This window comes from Rhagoletis zephyria, unplaced genomic scaffold, assembly GCF_001687245.7.
Source record: "Rhagoletis zephyria isolate East Lansing unplaced genomic scaffold, Rhagoletis_zephyria_1.1 Rzeph_scaffold_01726, whole genome shotgun sequence".
NCBI classification, from domain to species: domain Eukaryota; kingdom Metazoa; phylum Arthropoda; class Insecta; order Diptera; family Tephritidae; genus Rhagoletis; species Rhagoletis zephyria.
Genome location: NW_016158810.1, coordinates 74,660 through 86,783, shown reverse-complemented (window position 1 = coordinate 86,783; position 12,124 = coordinate 74,660). Strand labels below are relative to the sequence as shown.

The window sequence follows — 12,124 nt, the reverse complement described above, 5'->3', positions numbered from 1 at the left end:
AAATTATTTTATGGGTGGGCCTGTCACATATTTACCCGGGCCTGGATTTTCTATCGACGGCCCTGTATGTATGTAGCAGAAATAATAAAAAATCCTAACCATTTCTATATGCTACTCATTTAATGGTATAATTCAGATACAAATCGTCCAGACTTTTTATAAATATAATAAAACATCATTTTAATTTTTATAATACTTCTACATATTTTATTTTTTTTTAATTTGTAATCATAATTTTGATTTTCTTTGGCTTAGTTTTGAAATAATAGCAGTCATTAAATTTACTCATATTTTGGTTTTTGTTTGCAAGCCTAAGAATAAAAGCAGAATTAGCAGTGCTAATAGTAAACTTAAGATTTTAAATACATACATATCTACATAAATACATGATAATTTCTTAATTTTACATGCAGACATACGTTCATACATATATTCAATTACTATATTCACCATTCATTCATATTCATTGCACACTTGTCTATACCTAGAATTAATTAACTATTTATGTATGTATTCGAAACTTTGAAATTTCACTTCATGGTTTTCATGGAAATACAAAAAATAAAATAAAATAAAAATTTATTGTGAAAATATACAATTGCAGCATTTATGTGGTGTGTGTGTGTGTGAAAAACAATAATGGACCAAATTTTTAAGCCTTTAAAGCCAAAAAACTTCCACTATGCAATTTTGGTTTGATAAGTTATTCACAAGCAATAAAAATTCGAAACTCCAACAGTGATAATGGCTCATAAATCATTGTTTCGTTTCAGTTGCGCTGCAACGCGGCCACTTCTTTTCAAAAATCATAACAGATTTCTCATTAGTTTTTACAATTCCTTCCATATGCACCCTCATTTCTACCTTATTTGTCCAGCCTTGTCTCGTTGTCCGTTTTGTGCTCCTCACGCTTTTGATATTTTCGCATTTCTAATATTTGCAACAGTCGTTGTTGCATCTTGCAATTTTATGAATGCGAATGACTTAGGTGATGTGCACCCAGTGCCGGATGAAAGTAAGGTCCATAGGGTGGATAGGGCACAGCGTGTGAATAAAGCAAGCTGCTGGCATAGGCGCCGGGTCCGAAACCACCCGCCCCCGGTGGTGGAGGAATCGTCGGACTATTCACATCCATGCCGGGATTTTGTTTCTTCCATTTGGTGCGTCGATTTTGAAACCAGATTTTGACCTGAAAGTGAGGAATGGCATTGAGATTAGAAATTTGAAAAGAATATGAAGATGCAAAGATTTTTTTGTTTAATCGTAAAATTATTTAGGCAAAGGCTAATTTAACACGGCGATTGTGGCAACTGTACTTCAACTCACCATAGTATTTCGAAAGCCAAAAGTCTTTCAAATTTGTCAACTATTTATCTTGAAAGCTTTTTCCTATTTTTTGAAAGTCTATTACGTTTATCGTTTGGCAATCAGATTTCTAAGATACTAACTATAAAAACTAAAATTTAAAAGAAAAAAATAATCCAAGAAAGACAACTAACTAAACAAAGAAAAAATAATTAAAATAACTTTTTAAAACTGAAATGAAATTAAAAACAAATATTTTTAAGCCAATAAAATATAACACTTAAATTAAAAAAAAAGTAAATTAAAAATTAAATACATAAGTTCCTTAAAATTCAATGACATTAAAATATAAAATATTTTCATTTTAAAACAAAAAAGAAGGAAAGAAAAAATAGTTTTTAAAAAGTAAATGAAATTAAAAAATATATTTTTCGTACTCGTCCATTGCGACCACGTAAGCAAAATGACATATGTACATAAATCGCCATTTAGAACGCATTCAAGTGCTTTCTGCCAAAGAGCTTTTACCATGAAAGTGCGCAAAGGAGTTTTTTTTGTAATACTTTCGTGCCAGAATAAACAAAATCTTTGAAACTGCCACTCAATTGTCTTACAACAGAGTTGCAGCTAACTTAGCTGGAACTGCCCTGTAAATCTAACGGAAACGAAAGTAGAGTGTGTAAAAAAATTGCATTACAAAGAGTATAACTTTTTCTCATATTCAAGCAAGACTCTAATAAAACGTTCATATTACCTATGCCTGGATTATCAAGTTCATACTCCTTTATCCGAGGAGTCTTTGTCACGGAAATTATACTGCCACCAGAAGATGGATTTTTATGAAAAGCTTTTACATTTTAAAATGACACTTGTAGGTTTGCCACTGCTTGCCGAGAGGCAACTCCTATTAGTTAGACCCAAATTTTTGGATACATAGATTAGATTAGATTTAGAGGAGGGAGCAGGTCACCTAGTTACCGCGACCGAAACGATCTATTGTAACAAACCTCTATTCAACTACAGGTCATCTTTGATCCACGTACTGTTAAGAAACCTCGCGAGGTCCTTTGGCTGAATGCCATTTAGGTCGTGTGCTTCTAGGTACGGTGATCCTAGGAAGCGAAGTCTGGTCCTGGAAAGGGCTTCACAGCGGCACATAATGTTCTCTGCTGTTTCCTGTTCTTCGTTACACAACCTGCACTGGTCAGAGTTGACAACTCCTATATTTGACAAGTGTTTCATTACCCTACAGTGGCCAGTAAGAAAGCCTGTAACAATTCTTACTTCATGCCTACTGAGGTGAAGGAGTTCTTCGGTTCTCCTTGTTGATATAACCGGAATGAAGGACTTGGCCTGTCTGTTACCTTCCGTATTGGTCCAGTAATGTTGTCCTTCGATCTTCATCCAGATATAGTAGTTCCGTATAACGGAGCTCCATAGCAGACCGGTAAAGGGTCCTGGGCCTATGAATCCCTGTGCAGCCCCTTTCCTGGCGAGAATATCTGCCACTTCATTGCCCATGACTCCACTGTGTCCCGGTACCCATATGAGGTATACCCGGTTCCTTGAGGCGATCAGTATTAAAAGTTGAAGACAATCCCACACCAGTTTGAGGTGACCTCGTGCGCTTTTGGAGCGAGGAGCGCCCCTCTGCTGTCCGAGTGTATATAGATGTGTTTTTTGGTTGCCCCACTTTCTACATACTGCCTCAAACAATCAATGGCGTGAACCTCGGCCTGAAGGACCCTGTTACCCTGCCCCATGCTGGTTAAAAGGAGCAGTCTGGGTTGTATACCGTAGACTCCTGTTCCGACGCCGTGGTCAGTCTTTGAGCCGTCAGTATACCAGATGTGGCTGTCCTTCCGGGGTTTAGGTCGTTCATTGTCCCAGTTATTCCTGTCAGGGAAAAAGACCTTGAAGTTATGTGAGAAGTTAAACCTCGGTAGGCACAGGTCCACAAAACTTATGCGCAATCCATCTTCTTGTTCTATAACCCTGAGAGTGGAAGGGTGGATACATAGGTATTACTTAAAGCAGATATCGAAAACAGATCCTACCGAGTGGTAGCAGTTATCCCTGACCACTCAGACAATTGTCAAAATTGTTTTGTTCTTTCTTCATTACTTTAAAAAAATAGTAATTAAATTCATTTCAACATGGCATTTTTTAAATGCCTTAAATTTTTTGTCATTCAGACTAATGTGTGCTTCCCTACGTAGCGAATACGGACCCTACCAATGACGAAGTAATATAACTATGCAAAGGGGAAGACATCATCAAATACGTTAAGTGTCATAAGCTACGATAGTTAGGTCATGTAGAGCGTTTTATCATCGAAGAATTCGGATACGGTCTGTCACTTGCCTGTGGGAATATATTATATAGACGGAGGTGGACCAACAGTTCGAAGAAAATACTAGACATTTTTCCTGATAAAAATCAGGTATCAGCAGCGGGCAGCAACGGATCGGCAACATCAATAAATATCGTCATCAAAATTACTGCGCGGAAGATGACTACATGGGCAAATAATTATTTAATACCTTCTCACCGTACAAATTTTCGGATCTTGGGCGGTATTTCCTGCAATGTTACATCGATTTTAACGGTACTTCGTACAAGTATTACAAACGCTAACGCTAAGGTAACCTCGGAATCCAAAGCGGGGGAATATTATTTTACTAAGACTCAATAGAGATGGGGTGAAGGCTCGCGCGTACCTGGGTGATATAGAGATTATCGTATCTGTGAGGTGCACAATAGTGAGAAGCGTGAGGCTTCAAAGAAAACTAGGGGAATTAAGCGTGGGCAAAAAGCTGCGGCCTTAGCGTAAATCCTTCGAACGTCTTTTACTCGAATTTTATTTATTTATTTTTGTAGAAGTATAGTTTTTTCAGTTGATTTTAAATTACTACTTAAAACTCCGCTTGGTGGCGATGTGATCGAACTATTCGCAAAAATATTTATAATCCGATTTGGCTCATATTCGGAAACTTTTTTCCTTAAGTTCGAACACAATTTTTCTGACAAAAAATAAACTAGCTAGATGACGCTGAAGTTGTTATTTGAGATAGTACTATGTGCAGTGGGATTTTATTTTATTAAGAATTTGTATATTTTTAAACACTTTGAAATTTCAAAGATATGATTACTTCAAAAAATTACTTAAAAAATTCAGTGCTATGTGGAATAAAAGTATGGGCACCAAATGAAAGAGAAAATTCTTTGAAATTTAAAAATGTGTTTCATTAGGAAGAATAGATAATGAAAAAGCTCTTTTAAACATTTTTATTTTTTTAACTAAAGCTTACAATCCAGCTCCCAAGAAATATTACAGGAAATATATTTGATTATTTATATCTGAAAACACACTCTGCTTTTGCTATAAATTTTCTTGAAGAAATAAATATACGAGCATTTTTTTTCTTGAGATCTGCAAGCCGATTCAGGAAATTTTGATAACAGAAAATTTCTTTTCCATTTCTTGTGCGTCATTGTATTTGAATATTTAATTTTTCTTGAGAGCTGGACACAACTCTTAATAAATAAGGAAGAACGAAATTCGAGGATGTGCTCGTGTATAAATGTCTTTAATATTTAATTTTTTCAAAAACAAGTATTACAAATTTTTAAGGATGTTCAAGGATAAAATTTTAAATTTACATTTTCAAGACTTTCCCGTACTTGTGCACCAAAGAAATTAACCGTCACCAATTCCACATTGAATTAGTCATACTTTTAAAGGTTCAAAGTCATTTTAAAAATATCATGACGTCAAAGTGAATAACTAAAAACGCAGTTTTACTACTTTTGGGCCCTAATTTCGTGAGCTTCGCTTACCTGTAAGTTGCCCAAAATTTAGAGCTAGAATTCTTCGAGAATTGGTACGTATGTACATTAGACTGCATCCCAAAAAAAAGTTGCGGTTTTTCCGGCTGGATTACAAAATTTATTATATTTGAAGACGTCCACCAAAAATTTCGAATAAACATTTAGAATTACGCTGGACCGATTTGAAAATAGATACATACCTCCAAAATGGAGTTTTTTATGAATAAAAATAATTTCTTCAAGAACTTTTTGAAAAAAATCCCCTCAGATGACAGAACAGATTAAGCTTAAAAATTTTTTATAAAAATATTTAAAAATGTTTTCAGCGTAATCATAATAATGATAGTTTTGATGCTGTTTTTTCACTTTTTTCATTGGTTGATTTACGAAGAGCTTTAATTACTATTCTGATTTAAATCGGTCCAGCTCACGTAAATCTTAATACTTTTCCGAAATATTTTGGCGGACGTCTTAAAATATAATCGATTTTATAAATCCAATGGAAACTCAGTCCCGATTTTTTTTTTAAGGGGAGTAATGCAGTCTAATGTACATACATTACTTTTGATCTCACTAAGCAAGCGTTCTAAATTGCTGAACCTACTTTTATACCGGCAATTTTTAGAAGAGCATAAAAAAGTGCATATATTTTTCGTTACTTTTTTTGGTTAGTTTCAAATGGCCCTTTTAAGATCATTTAGGCCCAAAATACAACGAGTGTATACTATGTACATTATTACTTATAACTTTGTAAATATGTGGTAAATATGTACTGCAAAACTTCGATGCATTTATCTGCCTTTCATGACATTTATTTCATTAATCTTCCGCAACTACCCACCTGTGTTTCGGTGAGACTGAGACTCAGCGCCAAATTTAGTCGCTCGCAAACGCTCAAGTACCGTGTAGTCTTGAATTTATTCTCCAGCGATACCAACTGTTCATAGGTAAAAGCGGTACGCGCGCGCCGCGGTTTTGAGCCGCCACCACTGCCGCCTTGGGATTTGCCATCACCATTTCGACTGCCACCCTTCTTCGAATCCGTTTCGCTGGCATGGTCATCAATGTCGCTGCTCATGCCATCATCGCACATGTCATCCTGATCCATGTCATTGAGGTCGTGAGCTGCAAAAAAAAGGAGAAATAGAAAGAAAATGAGGACGAGAAACTTCTAAGATATAGAAAAGGGGATATGTATGTAATACGAGTATATGGCTGAAGAACTTAAAAAAATAAAATAACTGAAAAAACTGAAAATAGAAATCCCAAAATCGTTGCAAATCGTATAAACGAAACAATTAACATTTTGAATGGCATTCAGCATTTGGAAACCATCAATCATTCACGCCATCTACAAACATACGCGCATACATATGCATTTACATACATACATACTTCACTTTGGTCGCGTATTATCCTTGCTACTAACTTGGTGACGCTGCATTTGATTTGATGAAGGTAAAATGCCGTAATCCGAAATGGTCATTTGATGAAATCAATCACCGACGCGCCAAGCTCAAAGACAACAATAACATAAAAGTGTTTTCTCCGACAGACAGCAAAACCGAAAACAAAAATCAAGAAAACAAGAAAACAATCGCACTGATAGCAAAACAAGCAAATGTAAGAGATACAGCTACAGCATTACAGAATTAATTGGAAAAGCCAATACAAACAAATACAAATGTGCAAGCACACAAACTCCTTTACGAAATGCTAACACAAGAGTGTGTGCGAACGTTTTTACATAGATAGCACATACAATAAACACCCGCATACATATGTGCTATAGAGCGTATATTCCGCTATCAATCGCCACATACATATGTACATATGTAAGAACGGCCACCCATGTTTGTCAATGTGTAGCCGTGTGTGCGTTAAAGTGCGCATCCATAACAGTTACTTTTCGAGATCATTCGCAATACCAGAATGTGCCAATCAAAATTCAATTAAAACGCTTTTACTATGCCATACACCTCGAATGTATGTATGTATGCATGTGGGTTGGTGTGTGAGTGGGTGTTGCTCAGTCATTGCTCATCCAGTGCATCTGGCCACTTCCGTTTGGGCGTCTTTCAATTAATCGGAAATCATCGATGCTTTCGTAACGAAAATTCCTGTCGATCAGGGTTGTTGTTAACTGCTTGCTTTACGCATAATGAACACTCACATATTTGTTGAGTACATACATACATATACATATGTGTATGTGTAGTTGTATGGGACGATATATGTATGTACATATATAACAAATGTAACGATTCCTTGCTTTGCAGAATACCTATTATGCATTGTGACTGCATTGCGTATTGTTTACAAATAAAATTAATAACTTGATTGCAATTAAGTAGATGTACTAAGTAAATATGTATGCAGGTATGTATGTATGTGTGTATAAGTAGACATGTTGATAATTAATTTCTTTAATTATTGATAAGCAATAATCAGCAAATAGATTCACATAATATTAGAAATTTAGATAATGTATTAGTATGATTCCGAGGACGAAACTTATACCTACATACATATGTACATTAGGGTAGTTCACAATATTTATATTATCTTCGAGCTCTTATTTTCTCTGCCCATAAGGAATTCGCGTCCGCCAAAGAGAGGTTTTTGTTTGGTTTGATTATACAAAGAGCTTCTAATGTTCGTTGATAAGAAGTTCGCGCTCGCGCAATAGAGGCTTTTGTTCCAATTTTATAAAAAAAAAAAAACTATCCTGTGAGGAGTCCTCTCCGGAGAGACTAATTTCTTCCGTCAAATATACTTAACACAAAGGAAGTGTACGTCTATTAGAGATGTCCGTTAAAAGAGATTACACTGTATTGTAGATGGCGAAATAAAATTTTTCTTAGAATTGCTATAAAATCCTTAAAACCCAATATTTTTATGAAATAGGAATATTGATTCATGCCAAAATTAAAAATTTTTACCAACGAACGTTTCAAAACTGCTATTCTCATATACATAGCCGTTTATAGGCAACGTTAATCCGAATAAACGCCCTGAAAAATTTGTTTAAATTTTTTTTAGATCTCTCAATTATTAGATACCCTTATTTTTTTAATGTAATTATAGTTGTTGTGATTCTTCTTAAAAAAATTATACCATAAAAAATGAAATTAACTTGAAATAATTAGGTGAAATACCGCAAAAATAAACTTAAATTAAAAAGTTAAAAATTTAATCAGAGAAGCAAATAAAAAAAATAGTATTTATTTTTAGGAATTACTCGGTGTGGGGAGCGAACCTGGGTCTTAAAGAGTTGTAGTACTTTCACGGTCGCGGATGCCAAACTTGTTCTATTTGTTTTATTGTACGGCCTGCAAATTTGTTTTGATTTTTTTTTTAGATCCTTCTGTTATTAGACACTTATTTTTTTAATGCAATTATAGTTGAAGTCTTTAAAAAATGGGCCAGAAAAAAATGTAATTAACATAAAATAATTAGGTGGTATACCGTAAAAAAAAATAAAATAAACAAAAGAATAAATAAAAACAAAAATAAAAATAATTTAAGAAATTGCTCAGAGTGGGAATCGAATCTGTCTGGGGGGCGGCGGCAGAAAAATTCCTAAAAGTTTATTTTCCAGTGTTTTTTTTTTGTTCTACCCTTATATATGTATGTATGTACACATATTAATTACTTGTCCTAATTATTTGCGATTAATATGAATCGGTTATGANGTTCTACCCTTATATATGTATGTATGTACACATGTACATACTATGTACACATGTACATACATACGTGTATTCATAATATTAATTACTTGTCCTAATTATTTGCGATTAATATGAATCGGTTATGATGATGGAAGGCTAATCCATATGAGACTTTATTACGTTGTACATATCATGCAATTGCTAAAGTTAATTAGTTTTAGCAATTTCTGATTGCTTATTACTGATTTTATGAGTATGCTTGCGGGGTAAATGGTAAATGTTTTTTTTTCTACATATGTGCATTGGATATTTGATTTTTATTTTTATTTTTAATAAATATGCCTAAATATGAGGAGAGGATGAGGAATGTAGGAAAACCAACAAAAATAACGTTTTTGTTAAAATTTGGCACAAAAACAACTCGGAGTAAAAACATATCGCCACGTAAAGGTGAAAAGTTGACAAGTACATTTTTTTTTTTAATGTAGTTTTTGATGCAGAACGGCAGGTAATACGAAACAACATCGATTTTTTGTCTCTCCTGAATAATTTCAAAAAAAAACAGACCAAAAAGAAAATAGGAGGCAAGCCTTTTCAAAAATATTTCCGAATTGGGAATTTGTAAAGAACTTTCCATTTGAAACCCATTTTATGCAGTGTTATTTAATCTGTAAAATCTGGCAACACTGCTCAGGACCGATAGCACCATTCGAGGGAGTGCGCGAAGTTTATATTTTAATCTCACCGTACTATGAGCTATGTAGCTATATGCAGAAAAAAATATTTAGTAGAATGCGTTTCCTACTGCTACACTTAACCGTGAAAACGGCAGAAAAGTTAAGAAATCATATTGACAGCATTAGTGGTAAAAATGAATTTCTTCATTTTGGCTAATTATAAGTCAGCTTTTATTGCGCCTAACCGAAGATTAGATAGAGTTTCTATCGATACGAGAGTGATGAGGGAATCTACCTCGAGTTAAGTGCCTTCTTTAGTTTTTATCTGACTTATTTAACTCCCTGTATTATATTTAAGTCTTAATTACACCATAGTGATTAATGCTATGTTAAAAAAATACTCCAAAGGCATGTAAAAGTTAAACCTTCGTAAAACCGCCGCTAATCCACCTTAAAAGTGCGACAACTCCTTCATCTTTCCAAATTTTTTTTTGCTGCCCGCCTTGCCAGGAGTAAAAAAAATGCAAAATTTTTGTTCGAAAACTTTTCGTGTTAACAAATTAACTACACGACAAAACAATTTAAAACGCCAAAACAAACTGACAATCTGGTATGAAACGCCCCAAGGCTTGGCACAACCCTTTACTGCTAACTACCAAACAACCACAGCAGACAATTTTCTTGGCTACCAACTAAGCCACTTTGTTTGTGAGTGCATTCAAGCATACGCAGCAGGAGGGCGGCAGTGGCAGACGGGCGCGCAGGTTTTACTCAAATTATACGCCGAAAATTGGATTGACGCAAATCAGCTCATTCGTGGCAAATCGAAAAAGGATGCGCTGAAGCTGAGCGTTGGAAAAGTGGCACGGCCGGTAAAAGGAGAGAAGTGGAAAAGACGAAGCTAAACTGTCAACCCTAATCAAAGTGTGACCAAATAGGCTGCTTAAAGATTAATAGACTTCATACTCGTAAGCGGCAAAGTGACAATTTCGTGAGGTGCGAGTTTGTGCCTATAAAGCTGTCGGTCGGTCTGTCTGTGGACACCTTTGTGCTTTATTTTTCTATTTCTACTTATTACATAATTAGGTATGTATGTGCATAAACTTTCCACTTACTTACACCTTTACTTTCGAAAAAGCATGGGCGAAAAAAACCTTGCGCTCTCACACTTGCCACCTCCTGACGTCCGTACTCGTTTTTCAATCTAAAATGCATGAACAAATCTGGTAATTGGCCAACATCATTGGCCATGTTTGCATGTAATTAGGTTAGGTGTAAGTGTGGGTATCAGCTGCAGCGCCTAAAAGTAGATAAACACTCACGTATCAACACACACACACACGCCAACAAACACCACCGATGAGTTTACTTTACATTAGTGTGCAGTGAAAGCAAAGCAAATTACAGCGCTTTTCACCTATGTAGTACTTCAGCTTTCACCGCGCTGTTCGTGCGGCTATGCAAAATACAACAGACAACAGGCGAAAATATGCGCGTACGTGCAAACATGGCGGCTGGAGTGCATGCTATAGTAATAATAACAACAACCTGCTACAACATCATGATATGCAACTCTGCTTGTATACATTTGTATGTATGCAAGGGGTACACACATATACATACAAACATAACATCGCGGTAATTAATCAGAAAATTAACATCAACGCTTCATTTAATATTTAAGGTTTGCTGACGGACACAACGGTGACCACAGCAGCAACAACAAAAAGCGTACACTATGCTTGTTGCAGCGCTTCCTATGTAGTATCTACTGTACATTTGTGGGGCGGCGGGAAGAAAGCTTAGCAGTGGCCACATATCCTTCTCCTTACTGGCCCGTTTCATTAGAGTTTATCGGCTATGGCGAATAAGCGCACGCTGCACTTGGTGTATAAATTGTGCACATGCAACACACATATGCATATACATATCTATGTATGTGAGAGTGCAACATAATGGCGACCGCAATGCAAACATGCTGTACAAATAAATTTGCTTTTATGATTGATGTCTGACTCGTAAAGACAGATAAACAGTGTGGCTGCTGAGGTGGAGTTGATGGAGATTTATTGGACTTTATTTGGTGAGCGTAAGGCGGTTGAAACCATTGAAGGTGTGTGTATTTAAATCGCTCACTATCATTATGCACATCGAGTTAATATAACACTTACCGTTAGACGAACTCAAGGGGAATCCGGGCAGAAGTTTTATGGGAATTTATGGGAATGAAATTCTGAACTCAAACGACTACCGAAGGCTTTATCAGGAACCCTAGTTGCTTCTAACTATTTACGTCCAAAAGTCGAATGGTCAATGGTCGTTCTCTTGCTCAAAAATATTATATGTAAGTATTTAAGTACTATTCAACTAAAGTCAAACACGAAGTACCTTGGAATCGTTTTCGACAGTGAATTGTCGTGGAAACTTAATGTGGAGTAGCCGGTGAGGAAGGCCTCGACAGTACTGTTCGGCTGCACTTGAGGACTTTACCCGATCCTTCACATTGGATATTCGCAGCATTCATTAAGCCAAAACTATTCTATGCGGCGCTCTACGCAACCTTTAACATGCCACCAGCGCACTTGGAAGCCAGGAACATAGCGTTTACAACTGGCGCGAGGTTTTTGCGGCGGATAA

The 12,124-nt window shown here is 35.8% G+C and overlaps 1 protein-coding gene across 1 annotated transcript in view; it reads right to left on the bottom strand.

Annotated features, from left to right (window-relative positions):
- Positions 1 to 253: 253 nt before the first annotated feature.
- The window catches only part of LOC108364954 (homeobox protein slou-like), a 27,808-nt gene continuing 15,937 nt past the window's right edge, over positions 254 to 12,124 (bottom strand). The window contains 2 exon segments of the mRNA XM_017618840.1: positions 254 to 1,189; positions 5,978 to 6,261. Of these exon segments, the coding sequence (XP_017474329.1) occupies positions 968 to 1,189; positions 5,978 to 6,261 (506 nt within the window). The 3' untranslated portion in view covers positions 254 to 967.